Source organism: Colobus angolensis, unplaced genomic scaffold, assembly GCF_000951035.1.
Source record: "Colobus angolensis palliatus isolate OR3802 unplaced genomic scaffold, Cang.pa_1.0 Scaffold136, whole genome shotgun sequence".
NCBI classification, from domain to species: domain Eukaryota; kingdom Metazoa; phylum Chordata; class Mammalia; order Primates; family Cercopithecidae; genus Colobus; species Colobus angolensis.
The window spans coordinates 5,708,206-5,730,421 of record NW_012114444.1 but is presented as its reverse complement, the minus strand read 5'-3'; the positions used below and the strand labels follow the sequence as shown (position 1 = coordinate 5,730,421).

The 22,216-nt window shown below is 42.3% G+C and overlaps 2 protein-coding genes across 5 annotated transcripts in view; both read left to right on the top strand.

Moving 5' to 3' along the window:
- LOC105506399 (neuroendocrine secretory protein 55) overlaps positions 1–16,897 on the top strand; it is a 71,341-nt gene extending 54,444 nt beyond the window's left edge. Inside the window, exons 2-9 of one of the 2 annotated variants that reach the window (XM_011934528.1) lie at positions 3,029–3,101; positions 6,309–6,353; positions 10,888–10,942; positions 11,028–11,147; positions 12,763–12,860; positions 16,527–16,581; positions 16,715–16,788; positions 16,886–16,897. The gene's annotated coding sequence lies outside the window, so the exon portion shown is untranslated. Of the gene's footprint in view, positions 1–3,028; positions 3,102–6,308; positions 6,354–10,887; positions 10,943–11,027; positions 11,148–12,762; positions 12,861–16,526; positions 16,582–16,714; positions 16,789–16,885 lie in introns of those variants that run through there. The other variant, XM_011934529.1, reaches the window with a different exon arrangement.
- The window catches only part of LOC105506400 (guanine nucleotide-binding protein G(s) subunit alpha), a 72,962-nt gene extending 54,413 nt beyond the window's left edge, over positions 1–18,549 (top strand). For 2 of the 3 annotated variants that reach the window (XM_011934531.1, XM_011934532.1), the window contains exons 2-13: positions 3,029–3,101; positions 6,309–6,353; positions 10,888–10,942; positions 11,028–11,147; positions 12,763–12,860; positions 16,527–16,581; positions 16,715–16,788; positions 16,886–16,944; positions 17,049–17,169; positions 17,316–17,446; positions 17,701–17,768; positions 18,039–18,549. In XM_011934531.1, coding sequence (XP_011789921.1) covers positions 3,029–3,101; positions 6,309–6,353; positions 10,888–10,942; positions 11,028–11,147; positions 12,763–12,860; positions 16,527–16,581; positions 16,715–16,788; positions 16,886–16,944; positions 17,049–17,169; positions 17,316–17,446; positions 17,701–17,768; positions 18,039–18,185 — 1,046 coding nt within the window. In that variant the 3' untranslated portion in view covers positions 18,186–18,549. Of the gene's footprint in view, positions 1–3,028; positions 3,102–6,308; positions 6,354–6,842; positions 6,846–10,887; positions 10,943–11,027; positions 11,148–12,762; positions 12,861–16,526; positions 16,582–16,714; positions 16,789–16,885; positions 16,945–17,048; positions 17,170–17,315; positions 17,447–17,700; positions 17,769–18,038 lie in introns of all 3 variants that reach the window. The other variant, XM_011934530.1, reaches the window with a different exon arrangement.
- The last annotated feature ends 3,667 nt before the right edge of the window (positions 18,550–22,216 follow it).

Below are 22,216 nucleotides of genomic sequence, written 5' to 3'. Positions count from 1 at the left end.
GGGGGGGCGGCGAAGGGAGGAGGGAGGGCGGTTGCCGCTGGGCGCGACTTGGTGCGTTTCGGGCAGGACCGACTGTGTGTGCGCGGAGCAGACGTGTCCCGGGCCAGGCCGGGCGGTGGAAGGAGGAGAAGGAGAGTCAAATAAAATAAGACCACCCCCCAGCACCACAAAATGGATAGAGTTAGTACGAGAAGTGTCCAGTGAAGCCAAATGACACGTCATTTTACAGTATGACCTTTTTTTCCCCTTCCAGACTTGCAGGCTTTTTCAAAAGCAGAGCGGAGAATTAATTGTAGCAGCTGCCCCCCCCCACCACCACCAGCGCCCCCCCAACACTATTTTAATAAACCATTAAAAAACACATTTTTCTGTTGGCTGGCCACATTGAGAGTGCTTTGTGAAAAGAAAAAACAAAGACATTCACAAATCAGATAAAACGAGAATGACATTTGTCTGTAAATGGCTTCTTGGTCTGGAAATGGCGTGGTTTTTTTTTTGTTTTTTTTTTTTTGTCTTTTTCAAGGTGGGAGGGGGGATTGAGGGTGCTGTAAGGAGACGACTTTTCCCCCAGGTGGGAAGAGATAAAAAGACATTAATTAGTTGTTTATCAAGTGACATTTAGTTGTTTGGTTTTGGGTTTTTTTTTTTCGATTGCGATTTTTCCTCTGGCAAAAAAAAAAATAATAAAATTTTAAAAGGTTATAAGGAGATGGCCTTTCCTCCTTTTTTTTCCTTAAGGTGCTGTTTTGGGGGGGAAAAATTTTTAAATGACCAAAAGAATTAGCATTAATTAAAAATGGAAGTTTTCCACTTCCTTGATAATTTGGCTATCTGAATAAATTTGTGAGTTTGCTAGGTTAAGACCTAGTTCGTGGTCACATTTCAACAAAACAGCTTGAGTAGAAAGAAGAAAATATAAAAGGCCGTTTTTTGTTGTTTTTTTCCTTTGGTGGCTTTTGCTTTGCTCTTTTTGGATAGGTCATGACTTTGTTCTCCTGGGTCCAGATTTATAAAAGAAGAAAATTATTAATTAAGTGAAAATAAGTGTCTTTGATGTTTATGCATTTGCAATTTCAGTAGTTAAATGGTACATGTGTTGCTGTCTTGTCTAAAACTTTTAAAGGCAGAATTATGCTGTTGGGATATTAATACGTGTATAACTTGATTTCAAAGTATAAATCTGGAAAAGTCGAGAATCTTTTCTGTGAATGCTATCTGAATACTAATTTAAGTCAAGTGTGATGCTAATGGTATCTTAAATTTGCAACACCTTTTGTGCTGTGATCACAAAGTCTCCACTTAATTTGAGACTTGTTACTCAGAACACACCTTGCGTCACAGGGGCTAATCTAAATGTCCTAGTCTATGTGACTACATTACATCATGATGTATTGATTGCCTCTGGCCTAGGAATCTGCAGCTTAAGCCAGTGACACAACATTTTGCATTTTTCAGTGGTGATTCTCACCAAATAATGCCTCCCCCCAAAAGAGGAAACCTAATAATGCCCCAAATCCTCTTTTTACTCTATCTTAATGACATAAAAATTAAGTGAATTAGAGAACTTACAATGATCTTAAAATAATTTTTCAGCCACATATCATAAATGTGGAAACTGAGGCACGGATCTGTTTTTGCCTATAAAAGATACATCCTGTAACTGTTACACAGTGTAGCACTTCTGAAGTTAGAATATTAGAGATCCTGCTAAATATTACGTATTCTCTTCCTGGCCTCTCTTAATAGTGCCATTTATATTTTTAATTTACCAAAGTTAGGCGCATTAAGATAGTGTTTGCTTTGAAATCAATGTTTCTGCAGAAACTAATTTTAACTTTTACAGATATTGATTGTGGGCTTGTGAGAAGGCAAGTGAAGGAGGAATGCTTTGCTATCTGGGCATTAAAACAAAACAATACAATTAAAAGTTAAAAAGAAAAAGGGGTGAAAACACACAGATTTGTGTGGAAGTAGGGCAAAATATTCACACGTAGATGATCTGTTGGAGAATGTGCATCGCAAAAAAGAAGATGCAAAATAGCCATCCTCTAGCTTGATGGAAATGTGTTTTTTCCATGAAACATATATGTATTTTTACAAATGAAAGATGATTTTAAAATGGAGGCATGTGTTTCTACTCTTGGAGTTGGGAAGGGCTTGGAATCATTCATATTCAGTAGTTCCCAGGGATAGTTTTCCTTTTGATTAAAGTTTTGTTCTTGTATTACTTTTTACTGTTACAGTTTACCTAATGCTAATAGGGTCTCAAGAACTGTATTTGATATTAAAGTGTGGTTTTTCCAGAAGATGACAGATAATTGATGGTCTCCCCTTTTCCTCAGCAACATAGTTGTACCCAGAGGGAATTTATCTTTAGAAAGATATAGTTTGTGAGGAAAGAGGAGTATGGCTAAGTGGATAAAATGTCATGCAGTTTTAGGGGTGGATTTTTAAGTAGCCCAAGGGGTAGGAAACCTGCACAGAAAGAAGCTGCGTTGTGAAAATGTTTAGAAGGAAAGTGCTGCATCGCTACGTGATGTGGAAGAGACTGCAGCGTCTGGGCATTGTTGGGAATCCCGGGTATTTTAACCATGAAACATCTGACAACGAATTGTGTGTCTAGATACGTTTATGTGTGAATGTTCCTGTATCAGGGATTCAGTTTCACAGTTTTAACTTCAATTTTCTTGTTTACCCCGCAATGACAAAATTGCGTCATTCCTTCTCTTTGCCCCTTTCCATCACCACCCCACAATTTTTTAAACAATCAAAAGAAAAAAACTAAAACCAGCAAACCCTGAATTCTTGTTTGTTATTTTGGTGGTGAAATACTGCAGGTAGACACTGAGTTGGACATTGATTTCCTTTTCTCTGCGTCGAAATGTCAAGGAAAGTTGCAAGTCTGTGATTTTGTGTTTGGTGTTTTGTGTGTTGCTTCTATGGAAAAACAAAACAACAACAGCAGTCCTCCCTGCCCAAAGTGTTAAAATGCCTCCTTCATAACCTGAGACTTACTTTCGTTTTCTAGGTGCTGGAGAATCTGGTAAAAGCACCATTGTGAAGCAGATGAGGATCCTGCATGTTAATGGGTTTAATGGAGAGTAAGTGTCAAATCTGTGCAGGGGCACCAAGTAAGAGGAACAGACTTTATACTAACCTTTAGGAAGTATAGGTAGGCTTTGGGGGCTGGGCAGCCAGTTTTCACTTAATTTTTCTGGATTTACATATTAGAAAATTCTGGGAAGGGCTCTTTAGGGTCCCCCCCACCCCCTTGGATCTTTGGTGCAGCAAATACTACTGATGAAAGCACCAGTGTTTGTGACAAACATCTCCCTATCCCAAGAAAATCATGCCTGCTTGCGGGGGATGCTTGACAGCACTTGGCCCCGTGACAGCCCCTCTCTGGGCCAGGTCCCTGCCACAGCCTCCAGACATCACTGCAGTGTCTTCCATGTGGCTTTGGCCGCCCCCTTGTCCTGCCCATGCTGGTCACTGCAGATTCACCCCTCCCCACCCCACACAGATTTCAATGTAATGAACCAACACTGGATGTTTTAAACTATTAGGGAAACGCCGTTGCCATAGTATTCTCACCAGAAACAGGTTTGGAAGTGGCAGCCCGTGTTATAGCTTGTCATTTTTTTTGTCCCCCTTTAAATTACCATGATGAGCAAATCATTGTTTCTCTTTAAAACAAAAAGCAAATCAGTACCCCTGCCTAAGGAAAAGAGAAGGGAACGTTTATGTAAAGGATGGAAAGACTGGGAGTTAGGCACTCCCAGCCTCACTGAGGGGCATTTTTGCCTTTGAAAAGCCCTCCCAGGTATCCTGGTATAGTGCAGTGTGGCAATCCGGTAGTGGGAATGAAGATTAAACAGGAGAGACTTTATATTAGACCTGTGAGACAAGTTAGGAAGCCCTGCCTGGCATGAGGAATGCAAACAGGGAACATTCAATAAATCGGGGAACTTGCTTTTCTCCCCAAGACCCCAGAGTGGGGCCTACCCCTGTTTCTAATGTGACAAAGTGTGTAAAAAACAGAAAAAACTAAGTTGACCAGTCTATTTTCACTGGTGTGAGAGTGTTAACCGCACTAGATTTCGAGCACCTGAAGGCACTAGTTTGTAATTACTAGCTGGTTAGCCCAGTCCTGTTCCCTTTCTTAAACCTGGATTCAATTGAAAATTTAACCTTGAGTTGCTTTGGCTTCCATTTCAAAAGGGGAGATGGAGACAAGGCGGTAGCATTTAATTATACCAATGCCTGCCCACCCCCACCCTCCCCCCCCACACACAAAAAACACACCTTTACTAGTCACTAAGCATCCAGGAAACGAGCGTGAACTTTTTCACCTTTCAGAGCAAGGCAGGCAGCTCCTTATGGTGAATTCTAGAATTTGTTAGATCAAATAATTGTTTAGAGAAGGATGACATCACCCATACAAATAGTCATGTTAGTTTAGGATGCTTTTTCTACTTTAACCCTGAATTCAGAAGGATTGGTTGGGATGCAGAGGGATGGGCTGCTTTACTCATCTGATTATGACTCTCAGTGGCTTATCAACATGCACATATGTGCTATTGAGTAAGTCAGCATCACTTGTCACCAACCAATTCTGAAATTCTTAATTCTTGACACACCCCTCGATAAAGCCCTGCCAACGGAGACTGCCATCCTGACAATAAATAAAAACCCGGAGACAGACTTCCAACCATGAATTTGTCATTTGAAGAAAAATCTTGCATAAATTTCCCCCTGCAGCTTGCAGGAGTACTTCTTCATGAGAGTAGTTAAGCAAAAATAATTTGGCCATGTATCCTCTAGATAAATATTTTCATTAAAACTGGACATGGCTAGCATTTCTCAAAGATGCAGCAGCCGCTATTTACCTTATTTTGAGTCGAGTGGAAGCTAAGTCACCTTTGAAATAAATTACAGCTTCATTACTCTACAGATTGCCCTAAAATTTAACAATTTTTATAGAAAGGATTCTCCTAAGTGAGCCAGCCTGTAACACCAGGCAAGGGTTTTAAACCAGAACTTCTCTTTTCTGTTTTCTTTTTGGAAAGAGGAAGCAACATTCCCAGTTTGCCTTCTCTACAGACAAGGGCATAGATATGTTAAATTTAGCCCATGAAAGGGTTTGCAGGGGTATTCCTCATGGGAGCCTAGATACCTTATTTTTATCTCATCCAACTGCCTCCTTTTTCCTCACTGCAGTATTGCAACAAAAGCTATTTCCTTCTTCACTCGGAATTCCCTGTGACACAGTGAGATCTGTCCCTAAAGGGTGGTCTGTGTGGTACAGGGTTTTTCCTCCCTGATCTTGCGTTTTGTTAGGGCTCTGCTGAGCTATTAAATTTGCCTTCACTCTCTGCGGGCTGCCATACCGATTAAATTTTTAAGAGTAAGATAATATTGATTTGACCTTCAGAAATACAGAGTTTGGATGTGGATTTTCTAACCCAAAGCTAACTCTTTTTCTTACACTTAGTGCCAGGAACAAAACAAAACCGAAATATAAACACCATTAACATTGGTTGAACTAAGCTGATCAATTACCAAACTGTAGAAGGCTGCCCTTCGGCCTTCGAGGAGGAATTCCTGCTGTTTATGAAGATTGGGTTTGGGGTTTTTTTTTTCTATGGTGGTACGTGGGTGGGCTTTTGTTGTTTTAATTTTTTTTTTTTTTTTTTTTTTGCTTTGTTGTTAATTTTTTTTTTTTTTTTTTTTTGCTGTATCACAGTCCAGACATAGTTTAATGACAATTTATGGGGAACAATTATTTATAAATAAAACCATTTTATAGGTAGTTTCCTTCCACTGCCAGAAGTGAGGTCATTAGTTTTGCAGGAAATCCTGGGCAGAAATCTCCCCCGTCTACGCTTTTGTGCCTTAAGTTACAACATTGGGAAGATTCTGACCTGGGAGAATTAGGAGCCTTATGCGCTGCCACATTCTCAGAAGAATTGTGAGATAAATCACTGCTTTAGCTCCCTAATGCATGTACGTTTAGTGAAAGCACAAGAAAATAATTATCCATCCCTCCTGTGTCCGACCAGAGTCTCCAGAGAGCTCTGTTAATACTGCAGCAAACGTGTAGGATTCTTCCCCCATGGCCTGCAGTCTCAGTGGACGTTCCAATTTAGCCAGAAAGGCGACCTAAGAATTAACGGGAGGATGGATGGCGCGCGAATTGTTGCTTTTGCTCTTGGCTGATTGTTTAGGAATGTAGAGAGACTGTGTGGGGTTTGTGTGAAATTGCGGTGCCTTGCAGATTAGGTGAGCTTTCAATCTCTCTTTAAAAGGGGCGGCGAAGAGGACCCGCAGGCTGCAAGGAGCAACAGCGATGGGTAGGCACATTCAAAAACAGAAAAATTTTTTAACAAACAAAACAAACATGAAGATCATACTGGGAAACTGAGGCCAGAGACCCGGGAAGAAAATAAAAATCATTTAAAGGACCGTCAGCCATATTGGCATACATTTGCAAATAACACACAATTTCCTGACATTTTGGAGCAAGTAAAGTGCGTAACATAATTTTTTTGGCCATGCTTAAAGTAGAATGAGATCCAGCTGGGGGAAAGTTACAGATTTCAGCTTTAGACGATCAATTTAGGATTTTGAGAATTGATGTTTTTCCATATGGTTTCTGTTTTCCCCCCGCTCTCCATTCGAACCAGCTACTTGTTTTTAAAACTATCTACTAAATTCCATCTACCCACTGGTTGGTCTGATTTTAAAATTTCAGACCTCTTTGAAACAAAATTTTTTTCCTTTATTAAAATATGCAGTGCTGTACCGTCTTTAACTTTGAAAAATGCCTTGGTACCTTGCAGCAGGTCGTTAAGAATCATCTTGAAAAGCCTCTGGCCTTTTAAAAATGATCAAATTTATTTGAATCCAAGGCACTTTACGTTAGCTAGTGCATAAGGAAATTCATGATGGCATCTTTTATTTTTCCATTCATTATCAAATTATTTTTTCTTTGCTTCCTGCATCCCCACACCCGTCACACACACACACACGCATGCACATGCATACACAGACACGCACACACATGCACACGCACACACAGCCACACGCACACACGCGTGCCAGGTAACCACTCCAGCTCTGCTGTGTGGTTAGCAGGCAGTGGTGGAGTGGCTCTTTTTCATGAGAACATCCACAACCATTGACTTAGTTTAGAGCATCTCAAAGAAACAGCTTCTGTGGCCGGGGAGGGGAGGGGCAAAAATCTTGGGGTCTGGGGACAAAGTAACTGACACATGTTTGTTCATCTGTTTCTTTTAGAATATATTATCCCTAGATGATGGCTACAGTTTCTCATCTTCCCGGCTATGTCCTATCACAATTTGCATGCTGGAATTGCTCGGTCTTAGGAACTTCTAATAAGAATACTATTCTGTTGTCTGGGGCGGGGGGCGGGGATGGGGCCCCTACCACCTTACCTTAAACGATGATTGAAAAAACAAAAAATGGACTGAAATCCTTAATTGGCAGAAATGTAGTGTGACAACTATCCAAAAAGGCATGTCTATAAGAAATGACTAACTGACAATCTACTGTACCAAAAGTTGGCATTTGAGCAAAATATGACAAGTCCTTAGTGAGCAACCTACTGTGTACTAGATGTCGTGCTAAACCCTTGAACCCTACTAATACCTTGGCCTGCACATCTCTCTGACTCTGTTCTGCAAGTCAATATAAGTATTAACATTCGTGAGAAATAAAAATTCTCTGCATGTTTCAGCAATCCCTGTATCTCGCGTCTGTCTTCTGTCTTTCTTCCTTTGTCTGTCTTTTCCTACCAAAGCACAAGGATAAGGTGGAGACCTGAATAGCCTCCCCCACCACTTAGTTAGCTGAAGCGGGGGAGGGGAGGAGCTCTTACAAACTGAACGCAGCCCACCTGCTTTATACATAGAAGGGGGAGGAGGAGGCACCAAGACCCTAAAAGTACTTCCAGCCTTAGTCCCAATTTTGTAGCGAATCAGAATTCTAGCTAATGGCATATGTTTTGCCTTTGTTGAGTAGTTTAAAGACATCTAAGGAATTTTCTCTGAATTTCACAATCAACGTTAAATTCATTAAGCAATAGTAAAAGTGATGATGAACCTGCCAGCCCCCAGTATAATATCTCCATCTACATAGTAATTGCTTCAATGGAAGAATTTTAGGTTTTAGTATTACACACCCGAATTAGATTTTAGATTTCTATTTTAGCTGTTTTATACTTGATATACTCCCACACCTATTCACATACGTAGATGAATACTGAACACGTTCTCAAAATATCCGTATTTTAAGACGGGAAGTTTTCCAATTATCATACTACTGCTTAGACCAAAATATCAAACTGAATGAAAGAAACTTGTTTCTGGAAATACTTTTCTCTTGCTGTATGCAGATTTGGATATTTAGTACCCGAATGTATCTAATTTTACTATTGTGGAACCTCAAAACCAAAGGTTCATAGCTTTCATTACCTATGAAATGGAGCCTGCTTTTAATGAATGGGAATAGATTTGTCCTAGGGGGTTTAGGTAAATTCTGAATTCTAAAGTGAACATTGGGGACCCTCAAACACATGTCCTTTTAATTTCTAACATCTGAATAATTGATGTTAGACTAATACCAAGGCTGGAAATTCTTAATTTCAGACATGAGCTTTGATTCTGCACATACAAAGCAGACAGTCCCACAGAACGGTCAGGACTCACTCCCTTCCACTCGAAGGTGGTTGCTTTAGGAGTCTGGGGGCCAGAATCAGATGTCAGGTTTGTGCACAAGACCTGAAGCTCACCTCCCTGTCATCTGTGTTTCTGAGGTTCTCCGGACCTGCAGCACTTCTACTCAAATGGCCCTGAGGGGATTCCTGGCAACATCTGTCCCCCATCCCAACCCCAGACACCCCCCACCACTAATGAGCATGACCCCTCTGAACTTCATCAGCTCTTCAATGTAGAAGAGCAGTGGTGCAGAGACCTGTGAAAGAGGCTTCACGTAGGAAAGGGGCGAGATGGGATCCTTCAGCAGGTGAAGGCCCAGAAGTACATAGACGTTTATTCAGAAAGAATAAATTCGCAAGTATAATTCTTTGAGAAAGGAAAGACCAAATGATTTGTGGAAGGCCTGTCGACAGGCGTGCACTTGGCCCCACCGTCCGTCCCCGTCCCCCCACCCCCGGCCCGCCCCTGCTGCTCCACTGACTACCCTGTCTGCTCTTGCTAATTAACCTCCCTTCGCCTTTCCTCTGCCTTAACTTTGTCATGTTCTAGTCTGGAGGGATTATATGTTTAATTTCTACCTCCATTCTATGAATTGGTGAATCAGCCAAGTGAATGCTTCAAAAACTGGGAATCTCAAAAGATAAATACATATATGTATGTGTGTGTGTGTGTGTGTGTGTATATATATGTATATATACACACACACATACACAAACCATGAAAAAGATAAACTCTGTCCCCTCCATATCCCACCCCCATTGGTTTCTGCCTCCGTGACTCAAGACTTCCCCCTCTCAGCCTCAGTTTCCCCGTCAGAGGAGCAGGACCGTAGCACCTTTTTTCCGCATGACGATGCCCTCACCTCCCAGGGCCTAACAGGTACAGCAGGTGTGCTGTGTGTGCTTGTTCCATTTTTGGGCTATAGACCTGATGAGATACATACTCCACACAAGAGGCCTTTTCTTGCCCCCTGAAAACATCAACTCGAGAACCTTCCCTAGCTGTGCTTCTCATGAAGGCTAGTTTCTGAGAAACATACAGCATTTGGATCAGTGCAATCTGGTACAAAAATTAACATTCTCTTGTGGTGCCCAGAAGCCAAAGGGTGCGGCCTTTACCTGTGGGACCAGTAACCCTGAATATAGATAATTCCGTAAAGACCACACAGGCCGTCCCATGTGGCTGAGTTAAAGTCAAGGAAAAGCTACAAAACCTTCGACCTCTACTTACCAGCGGGATCTGGCCCCCTTCCCCTTAGATTATCAGGCCTTCTAGGGGGTGGAATCTTACTTGATTCCTATTGCACATGGACCAACATCTACTAACATCATGAACTAGAAATTTCATTGCTGCTAGCCGCAGTGCCTGGAGCATCGCACATAGGACTTTTTCTTTTTTTTTTGATGGAGTCTCACTCTCACCCTGGCTGGAGTTCAGTGGCGCCATCCCAGCTCACTGCAACCTCTGCCTCCCGAGTAGCTGGGATTACAGACACATGCCACCACGCCCAGCTAATTTTTTTATGTTTTTAGTAGAGATGAGGTTTCACCATGTTGGCCAGACTGGTCTCGAACTTCTGACCTCAGGCAGTCTGCCCACCTCAGGCTCCCAAAGTGCTGGGATTACAGGCGTGAGCCATCGCTCCCAGACTCCTGTAATGAACTGTTAGAACCACCACCACCTGTGCTCACTGGTTTTCTCACTATGCCCATCTAGCAACTGAGTGAATTCCAAGTCAAACCACGGGACTGTTTTGCTCCACCCCAACCTCAGAGTGACCTATCACTCCAGCCTCACCCCTACCCAGATGCTGATAAGACCAGGAGAAGCCTTTAGGAAGTGTTAGTATGTAGTGTAGGGGTTTCCAACCCATGAAAGATTAAATGAGCTGCATGCAACTTCTGGTACAGTCAAGATTGTTAAGGCAATTTGCTAATCTGCCCGATTGGGCATGTCCTCAGGACACATTTGGGAGGTTATAATTTGCAACCACGTTTATTCAGCTACCTCCAATCTTTGTACAGATATGAGCCCACAACTCCTTGAAGAACAGAATACTATGCTTTTTAGTCGGGATATCTTTATGAAAGCAGTACTCTTAACTGGTGTGGTGCAATATGATTTTCTTTTCTTTTCAATCCCACTGCAGTGAGAAGGCAACCAAAGTGCAGGACATCAAAAACAACCTGAAAGAGGCAATCGAAGTACGTTCTGGCTCCTTGTGCTTTCTGTCTTGTAGCCCCTCCCATCCAGTGCTGTTCCCTGACCGCTCTGCTAAATCATTTTCAGACCATTGTGGCCGCCATGAGCAACCTGGTGCCCCCTGTGGAGCTGGCCAACCCCGAGAACCAGTTCAGAGTGGACTACATTCTGAGTGTGATGAACGTGCCTGACTTTGACTTCCCTCCCGTAAGCTACACCCCAACTTGTGTGGCCTTAGCCCCGCCCACCTGAGCAGAGTGTTCCTATAGGAACGTCAGTGACAGCCCTGCCCGTGGGCAAGAGCATCCAAACCACACTTCAGGCAAAAACATATTTCAGTGATGTCCATCCTTAGGAACAAGTTAGTTTCATGTGTAACCTTAATAATAATAATCATTAGGGCTTTGTTCAAGATGGATGAGCAAAATTCTGTCACCCCTTGCACATCTTAGCTTACCTGTCCTCACAAATAAACATCACTCTTTACTACAATCTCACTTTATTAGATTGTAAATTTTTATGAGGAAAAAAGTTCTGAGCTACGGCAGGCTTAATTATTCCCTCATTCACTTCTTAGGACAAACAAAACTATTTTAAATATGGCACACAAATACTAATTGTCCATTTACTCCACTGGAAGTGCCCTAAGGTGTACCTTGGGATGCCTCAGTGAAGTGCCAAATGGAAGACATTCTCATTTTAAACAGGTGACCTTTTAACATTGATTAAGAGTTTTTCTAAAGTCAGTCCTTGTCTCGGGGCAAATGAAATCTTTTTTCTCATTATTTAAAAAAATGAAATATATCTAAATTATACCTCAAAAATAATCATAAAATAGAACATATGGAAAAGATTTTCCTCTGGATGCACGACACTGTTGGCTCCCTAAAGAACTAGTTTTAGGGAACAAAAAGCCATTCAAGCCCAAGCATACATGTTTAGGCCCTTTCGTGGGGAGAATGGCTTATAAGCGGGGAATGGGAAATGAGATGGAAAGATGTATGCGTTTGTAAGGCCCACAAGGAAGAGACTTGTCTACAGCTAAAACAATGAGTTATTGTTGCCTTTTGTCAGGCTTTCGTGGGAATTTGTGTTTGTATATTTTAGATGGATTTGGCTGCAAACTTACATTAGCAGAGAAATTAGTAGTATTTAGTTAGTATGGATAGCTAAATTATTTTAAATAGCATCATTTTGAAAAAATTAAAGCAGTAAACACAGTATGTATAATATAACCCATTGACTTTCTTGAAATATGATTCCATATTTAATAGGAAAAACAGCAGCCTATTAAAAATATATCCGAACAATAACCTTTTATTAGTCCTAGTAACATCTGAACTTTTATGTTCCTACCTACAAGTCCGCTGTCATACTTTTTTTTTGTTAAGATTCACATTTTCCCAGAAGGAAGATTTAGTCCCGGCACATCCTACAAATGAAGTTTCTTATTTTCACAACACTGAACCATTTATTGGCATATTCGCCTAACACAGATTAGTGTATATTCTTCCTAAACAATTCTGTAAAGAAACTAAATTACTCAGTAGCTCACCCCATTCCCCCCCACACACACAAAAAGAAACGACCCAAAACCAGTAATTCACAATAAGACCAGCAGCTAATTGCATGAACTTTTGAATATGTTTAGCGTGTTGAATTAAAGTTCTTTGTGAGCATTAATTCATTAATTGGGCTCAAAATTCAGAATCACACCAAGTGTCAGTCACATAGGGAACTCTGCTCTCGGGGTTCGAATGACAGTGTCCTTGATTAGTTCAAGCTCTTGTCTTTCTCTAAACTTTCTTGTGTTCACTTGCAGGAATTCTACGAGCATGCCAAGGCTCTGTGGGAGGATGAAGGAGTGCGTGCCTGCTATGAACGCTCCAACGAGTACCAGCTGATTGACTGCGCCCAGTAGTAAGTAACCCCACCCGACCCACCGGCACATAAAACAGGCAGAACCAAGAAAACATGCAAACCTGTGATCCTGCTTGGAAAGCTCCTTGTCGATGATTCCTTTCGTAGAAGCCAACCAGTTACCCCACTGGCAGAAAGTTCGAATCTGATTGAATTGTTTTATAAAGTCCTTAATTGCATTTTTTTTTTAAGTGCAGTGACATTATTTTATATAAACATTGAATGCCTGTTAGAGCAAGATGATGATGAATTTCATAGTATTCCTAATTACTGGGAAGTAATTAATTGAATTGACCCGAAGCATTTACGGAAATAGGGCAGTTCTCACATTTTGAATAATGTAAAAATACTACATTTTATTGCTGTAATTTTAAAACGTAACAAAGAGGAACAGTGAAGACAGCTACGCCTTCTCTCTCGTTGGTAGTTGTTGATTGCTCTATTTCTGCTCTCAGGTAAGTGACTCTAGTAGCTGCCTAGTGTTACTAGATCTTAGTGAGTCTAGGTAGAGTTTGCTTTTGTGTTGTCTTGACTTTTGAACTCTATTTCATGTCCTTATTTATTCCTTCCCCCTGGGTCTTGATTTCAAGGATGGTAAGTGGTCAGTGTATTTTAAATCCTAAACTGTACGCCTAAGCAGTACAGTACCGTGGTGGGGTCATTTTCAAATAAAACAAATTACTACCTGCAAGGAGGATGAGTTAAGGCCTGCAGTAGCAATGGGAAAGGCATCTTTCTCCAAAGTCACTCATAAAGGTGGGCTCGCCTGATTAGTGCGTTGGTAAATGAAGAAGGGGGAACTTATGAAACAGATTTGATTGCACAACTAACTCCACCTGATGCCCAAGCTGCTACCCTTGCTGCCTGACTTACTGTTCCCTCAGGGACTGCCCTCTGTCCCTGTCACCCACCATGGTCTCTCCCAGAGGACATCATACCCCATAGCTAGAAAGTTGCCTTTTAAATAGTTTATGGCCTCTCTCATCTTGCACATGATATAGCAAGCATATGGTGGTCAGGGTTATTTAAAAAATATATAAAGATTATTATTATTATTTAGATGGAGTCTCACTCTGTTGCCCAGGCTGGAGTGCAGTGTTGCGATCTTGGCTCACTGCAACCTCTGCCTCCTGGCTTCCAGGGATTCTTCTGCCTCAGCCTCCTGAGTAGCTGGGACTACAGGTGCCCGCCACCACACCCAGCTGATTTTTGTATTTTTAGTAGAGATGGGGTTTCACCATATTGGCCAGGCTGGTCTCGAACTCCTGACCTTGTGATCTGCCTGCCTTGGCCTCCCAAAGTGCTGGAATTAGAGGCGTGAGCCACCATGCCAGGCCAAAAATGTAAAGATATCTTTTGTTTGTTGATGCTGCACAAATGCAGAAAGCAGTCTCAGTTAATATTATGAAGTAGGAGTGTCTTGTGACTCGGGACAGGGGAGTCTAGTAGAGGTTTGATGTTTTAGCTGTCCTTATTACAAGTAGCTGATTTTGCTATAGGAACTGATTTTGCTATAGGAAGTATTAACTAATCAGAACCAAGGTGCCAGGCTGACTCACCAAGGGCTAAGATTGCTTTAACTTAGTAGCCTCAAGCCCAAGGAACTGATTGTGAAAACCACCTGAATAAACAAGAGGGAGGAAGAGGTAATACTGTTTATCTATAAATCATATAAGCCTATGTTAGGGTCTGTGCAATCTACCAACCCCAGCCCTGCCTTCCCATAGGAAATTCCTTTGATTATTTTCAGTTGCCACATACATAGATATTCCACGGTTTAATATACAAGCAAATTTGTGTATTTTTTCAAGGGACAGAAAAACAGTCCATCTTGGCTGGTCCCTATAGCCCCCAGCCCCCACTCCTTCTTCAACAAAGTCCCTGATTTTCTCAAAAGTTCGAACTAAAAGCTGGAAGCGCTAATTATAGTAACGCAAAACAAATGGAAATCCTGGAATTGTTTGCATTTTGTATTTTGGATCCAAGTCAGAAGTGAAGTACAGGTACAAGATTAGGAGAGTTGAACCATCCCAGTTTTGAATGCTGGGGGGCAGGGAGTCACAGCTGCATTAATTAACAGTAGCTTAGCCAGGTGGTTGAAGTTTGTTGGGTTTCGTTTTCTCTCTCAAATCATTTAGAAGTTTTTGGGGTTTTTTAATGCAACACTCAATTACTCCTGAAACTTTGTCTGAAAATTGCACCATTTGTATAGATCATGAAAAGTTGTAAGGAAACTCAGAGAAAAAGAGAACAACGCAGCTGAAAACCTTTAAAATGTCCTCCCTCACCGCTGGCTGAAACAGTCCCGCATCTGCCGTGGCCAGCACGTTTCTGTGGAACTGCCTTTATGTTAAAGTTGGGATACTGGTACCGTGCCCATTTCTTAAGCTGCCTATTTTTATTTGTTGAGCTGGGGTTTGGCTGGCTCCACTCCAGATGTCTCTCTCACAAGATTTGGTGCTGATGATCTATTTATAGAACTGTGGTTCTGTTGCCATGGTAACATGCTGGAGGCCAGGGCGGCTGGGGAGCTATTTCTGGACTGGTGCTGTAATGTAAGATTGATTGGGCAAGTTAGTATATCCTCTAAGCCAGACTAACTCTGAACTGGTAAAAAGGAAGAGGGGAACACAAAACTTAGGCAGTTTCTTGAAATAGACTTTTCTCTCTTTATGATTTTCTTTTCTCATTAGCCCACTTTAACAATCTCTACATGCCCCTCCCCCCAAAAAATAAACTGATTTTAACATTAATTTTCTGTATTAATTAAATTACCCCAGTCTTTCAAAAGTAAATTTTCCTGTGTGTCTAGTCAAGCAACACAAACAAGATGCTTTTTAAATGAAAAGCTTAATATCTGGAGTGTTCTATTTCATGGACCAAACAGAACGGAAGAGAACTTTGTGTTTGTTTCCTGTTCAGGATGGCTAGGGCGAGAAGGGCCCCTTTGTGCCAACCTCTTTTGTTCCCTTTAATCAATGAGATTCTTAAAAAGTGAAAAGGAAGGGATACAGATTCTCAGTAACTAAAACAATCTCATGTGCCCTTGAGGAGAAAGTCCTTGATGTTTTTAAGAATGTCACTTTGTTTGTTTATTTTTTTAACCGAATGATATAGAGGTATACAGTTTTCAAACTGCCATTTTAGTCAGGCAATTTGAAAATTAAATGTTTTTGTCTAGCATTACCAAATGGCACAGAATGTGATAGGTCAGACTGGTTTTGGGGTCCTTTCTCTACTGGTTGATATGCATAAAACTTTTTAAAAATCAAGAATATTACCAGAGAGCAACAGGAATAAACAAGCTAAGTAAATAATAAAAAAGAAAAACAAAAAAATAAACATGAAGAACAAAGCCCCACCACTGTCCTGTGCTGTTTGTGTGGCCCCACTGCACCAAGGCCACAGGCTAACTGCTAGACGCAGCTAGAGTTCCCTGATTCCTAAAATTATTTATCTTAAATCCCATTTGGCCTAACTTTCTTAAGGCATCAAGCTTTGAGTTATAAATGTAACCAACACACAAAGCAAATGTGCCATTGACTTAGTGCTACATAACTGTGGGACGGTCACTTCCGTTGAGCCTGACCTTGTAGAGAGACACAAATAGTTGGCAAATTAATGTGAACGCTGTGAACACCCCATGTGCCTTTCTTTTTCTCCCAGCTTCCTGGACAAGATCGATGTGATCAAGCAGGCTGACTATGTGCCGAGCGACCAGGTGTGCAAAACCCCTCACCACCAGAGGACTCTGAGCCCTCTTTCCAAACTACTCCAGACTTTTGCTTTAGATTGGAAATTATTACTATTTCGATTGGCTTTGCTGAGATCCATTGACCTCAATTTTGTTCTAGGACCTGCTTCGCTGCCGCGTCCTGACTTCTGGAATCTTCGAGACCAAGTTCCAGGTGGACAAAGTCAACTTCCAGTAAGCCCACTGTTACCTTTTTATATAACAGAGATCATGGTTTCTTGACATTTACCCCAGCCCCTCTGGAATAACCAGCTGTCCTCCTCTCCGCCAGCATGTTTGACGTGGGTGGCCAGCGTGATGAACGCCGCAAGTGGATCCAGTGCTTCAACGGTAGGATGCTGTGGGCTTGGCTGTTCGTGAAGAACGCTTTGCTTCTGTGTTGTTAGGGATCAGTGTCGCTGCTCACGCTCTTGGCTTTGCTTTCTTTGGTTAAGATGTGACTGCCATCATCTTCGTGGTGGCCAGCAGCAGCTACAACATGGTCATCCGGGAGGACAACCAGACCAACCGCCTGCAGGAGGCTCTGAACCTCTTCAAGAGCATCTGGAACAACAGGTTTGTGGAGTGACCGCCCACCCCCTGCGCTTGCCCAGGAGGCCCTGGTCTGCACTGTTTGTAGAAAAGAACCCCGTGCAAGCATTCCAGACCCCTGGCCGAAAGCGCGCTTCTCCCGGGCATTCACTCGGCCTCCCTTCTTGTAGATGGCTGCGCACCATCTCTGTGATTCTGTTCCTCAACAAGCAAGATCTGCTCGCTGAGAAAGTCCTTGCTGGGAAATCGAAGATTGAGGACTACTTTCCAGAATTTGCTCGCTACACTACTCCTGAGGATGGTGCGTATGGCTTCCACTCTTTTGCTGGCTGTTCATTGCAGTGGTTCTTTTTCAAACAGTCGGGCTGAAAACCCCCATCCTCCTCCCACCACCAAACCATGAAGGATCTATAAGAGAAGCAAGAAAAACACACTTCCATTAATTCTCATATGGAAAAATCAGGGTTTTGAAGACTTCAGGAGCTACAATGATGCTAGCACCCCAGCTCTGCTTGAATTTTTGATTACATTAATATATATTCCCTTTTTTTATAGCCACTCCCGAGCCCGGAGAGGACCCACGCGTGACCCGGGCCAAGTACTTCATTCGAGATGAGTTTCTGGTGAGTTGAGCCTGTCTTTAGTTTCCTCTCTTGCTCCTCCTCTTTTTCTCATGGATGTAAATTTACTTCAGGGGTTCAGCTACCCAGGTCCATGGTTTTAGTTCACACACATCCAGTGTGGATTTGAGTTCTTTGCACCCCTCCTTTTGCTTTCGTTTTCATGTGACATCAGAGACTGGCCAACAGCCGTCCCTGGTAGGTGTCCCCATCGGTGATAGGGTGGTTCCTGGCGAGGGTGTCACTGACGAGTCCCTGCGTTTGTACCCGCAGAGGATCAGCACTGCCAGTGGAGATGGGCGTCACTACTGCTACCCTCACTTCACCTGCGCCGTGGACACTGAGAACATCCGCCGTGTGTTCAACGACTGCCGTGACATCATTCAGCGCATGCACCTTCGCCAGTACGAGCTGCTCTAAGAAGGGAACCCCCAAATTTAATTAAAGCCTTAAGCACAATTAATTAAAAGTGAAACGTAATTGTACAAGCAGTTAATCACCCACCATAGGGCATGATTAACAAAGCAACCTTTCCCTTCCCCCGAGTGATTTTGCGAAACCCCCTTTTCCCTTCAGCTTGCTTCGATGTTCCAAATTTAGAAAGCTTAAGGCGGCCTACAGAAAAAGGAGAAAAGGCCACAGAAGTTCCCTCTGACTTTCAATAAAAATAAATAAAACAACAGCAGCAAACAGAAATAAAATGAAATAAAAGAAACAAATGAAATAAATATTGTGTTGTGCAGCATTAAAAAAATCAAAATAAAAATTAAATGTGAGCAAAGAATGATGGGACTCCCGTGAGTTACTTGTGGTTCTGAGCAGATTCCCGTCGTTCCTGGTTTTGACTTGGCCCTTACATCAAAAGTTGGGAGGCCCCAAGGTGAAGTGGGTATAAAATCTCACCACTGTATGTTTTCTGGTGACCATAATCTGTAGGTGTCTTGAAATAATTTTCAGACAATAGGGAAAGTCCACTCCTGTTGATCTCCCAAACTTTGACCCCATAGTGAACCACTCTACATTTTGATCACTGCCATCCTATCCAAAGATTCTACCAACTTACACCATTACATCATCACACAGTTTGCCTGCTGACCCAGGCTTCCTAAGAAAAGTAGTGCATTTTTTGCTATAAGATAGGGACTAAATGATGTGGAGAAATATAGGAGTGCAGTGTTTGAAATCAATGGGGTTATTCAAGAAATGGTGTAGCCGTTTGGGGAAAATTTAGACTGGATCCCTACCTCACTGCACACACCAAAATGAATTTGACATAAGTTGATCGATCACATACATCTAAATAAAAGGTACTTTTAAAAGTGGCTATTTTGCAGTTAAGCTCTTCGGTTTATAAAGGGCCTCTCTGCAGCATAACCTGAGACCTAAAGGCCTTAAGGGGGTTGGGGATGACTACAAAAATGAAAATCACACTTCAAATTTGAATGGGGGAAGGGCCTGGATTGGGTAAAAATTTAACAAGGGGTTTACTTTCTTAATAAGCAGAGTTTTTATGAATTAATAAGCAATATCATCAGAAAAATGGGCACAGTATATAACCATGCAACTTAAATACAAATAGCTAAAAAACCTCGGGATATGTGGAACATCACTCACAATATTCACTATAATTGGGAGTCGGGATGGGGGTCCGCACTCAATGGGTTGGAGTATGGCTTATTTCTGAGGTCCTGTGGGTTCCCTAGACTTTCACCCCTAGGCTTATCCCCCAAGGTGTGACGTGGTAACTTCCTGGGTGGCTCCCAGGAAGGGTGGGAGGAAGTGACCAGCATCAGCGATGGTGCCCTCTGAAGCTGGTCAAATGGGACTTCAAGTTCATTCTGTAGTCCAGGCCCCAAATCCACTTCCTATTCTAGTTTCCAGATCTAATTACTCTCACCCAAATTAATCATACAGTATAGTTCACCAGAGGTGACCAATGAGCCCCAAGGGGGACCGAAAAGTAGCAAATACCTGCATTTCCATCCAATTTTTCACACAACATTCAGTCCACATGTGCTTGCTATGCAGTTTTTAGTACAAAGCCCTCAAAACCCCCCAAATAAATACACAATCCAAGTAAAAATTGGGGCTTGCTATGCAAATATAACCAAAAGACTAGCCCACAAGTTCCCATAATCCTCCAAAGCACCCCAAATAAACACCTAAAACCTGGACAGTGGCTATCAAGTGTAACCACAAGACCAGCCCCTAGCTCCTCTTCCAAGATGGCCACCTGTATGCCCCTTTTGCACAGAAATTCTGGAACCGTCTAAGCATAATCCACATGAGATTATCACAGCTCTAGCCACATATCCATCAAAATTAGAAAACACAAAATTCCCAGGCCATAGAGATGCCCAGGAAAATGATACCACAGAACCCCACCTTGTTGGTCATAACTGACAGAGACTTCATGGGATCTTCTAGAAGAAGGGCCACAAAAGTCACAGTTATCAGGTATCTACCAGTGCTAGCCATTACCCAATGGGATAGGTTCAGCTGCTATTTTGACAGCGAGTAAAAGAGGCCCAGAGAGGCCCCGAGAGAGGTCTCTAGTGAGAAGAGAAGATGGGCTTCAAACTCAAATAGCCAAAGCCCACTGCTTGGTCCCTACAAGATACTGTTGTCCTGGAAGATGCAGAAGAAAATAGAAAAAGGTCTCCTGGTGTTCTTCCCATGATGTCAATTATCAGGAGTCCATGACCTGTGACCCCCATCGAAAATCCTGCAGGTCACCATGGGATTCCACACCCAGGTGGGTGGGTAAGGCCTCTTCCCACAGACTGTGGCACTGGCCATACTCCTGCCTCCCTACCAGGTCAGGGCTCTGTCCCTACTTGCTTCCCTGTGTTAGGGCTCATCACTGCTATTTAAAACATTTTTGTTTTCCTTTTCTCTTTGACCCTGGGACCAAGCAGAACTTCTACAGCTATTTTAAAATCTAAATTTTAGGATCTTCAAAAAACAAAACATAATAAAGAATTTCATCTAAATCTTTGATTACAAGAAGCCATTAAAAAAAAAAATTTAATCGGAATGCCTGTAATTCCAGCACTTTGGGAGGCCAAGGCGGGTGGATCACGAGGTCAGGAGATCGAGACCATCCTGGCTAACATGGTGAAACCCCGTCTCTACTAAAAATACAAAAAATTGGCCGGGCGTGGTGGCGGGCACCTGTAGTCCAAGCTACTTGGGAGGCTGAGGCAGGAGAATTGGGAGGCAAGGAGAATCTGCCTCCAGGAGGCGGAGGTCGCAGTGAGCTGAGATCGTGCCATTGCACTCTAGCCTGGTTACAGAGCGAGATTCTGCCTCAAAAGTAATAATAATAGTAACAAACATTTATGGAGGACTTCATGTGCCAGGTACTGTTCTAGACTCTGCATATGGATGATCTCATTTAATCTTTTCAAAGCCCTATTAAAATGCATTCCATCATTTGTACAACAGGTCCTATCCCATTGTGCTGTAGTTAGCTCACACGTGAAAAAGGTAAATGATATCTAAAGCATTGTGAAGAATTTAAGCAAATTATGCTTTTAATAAAGGTTACACTAAAAGGGCCATTGCAATAAGCACTTAATTTAAGTAATTGCTACACAGGTTATTTCAGAGTTGGAGGACTTTGCATCTCTAGGATAATTTTCCCACATTAAAAAACACATATGCTATGAATAACAAGTCTTCTCATTTTGCCTATTTTATTTACTGTATCAGTTAAGAATGCATTCAGCTGCAAGTAACAGAATCCTGACCCACAGTGGTACAGACAAACAGCTTACATCCACTTACCAAGAATTCTAGAGGTAGGTGATTCCTGTTATTTCAGCAGTTCATCAATGGCAGGACTAATGCGTCCTCAATTCTCTTGGCTTCTCTCTCATGGTTGCAAGATGGTATCACAGCACAGCTGAAGGCAGAAGAGAGAGGGAAGAGACAACCCAAGCAAATCGCTTTTGTCCTCTTTTTGTCAGTCTTTCATAGAGGCCTCTTTATTCACTCTTCACCATGTGAAATACACAGATACCCAGCTATGTATGTGCACTTAGAAAAGTAAAAGTAACAGAAAACTATCCCTCCCTCCTTCCCTCCTTTCCCTCTCTGTCTCCCTCCCTCCCTTCCTTCCTTTCTTCCTTCCTTTTCTCTTTTTTTAGACAGAGTCTTACTCTGTCAGCCAGGCTGGAGTGCAGTGGCGTGATCTTAGCACATTGCAACCTCCGCCTCCCTGGTTCAAGCAATTCTTCTGCCTCAGCCTCCAGGGTAGCTGGCATGACAGAAGCCCACCACCATGCCCAGCTACTTTTTTTGTATTTTTAGTAGAGATGGGGTTTTACCATGTTGGCCAGGACGGTCTCAAATTCCTGACCTCAAGTGATCCACCCACCTCAGCCTCCCAAAGGACTGGGATTCCAGGCGTGAGCCACTGCACCTGGCTGTATCTTTTCAATAACACT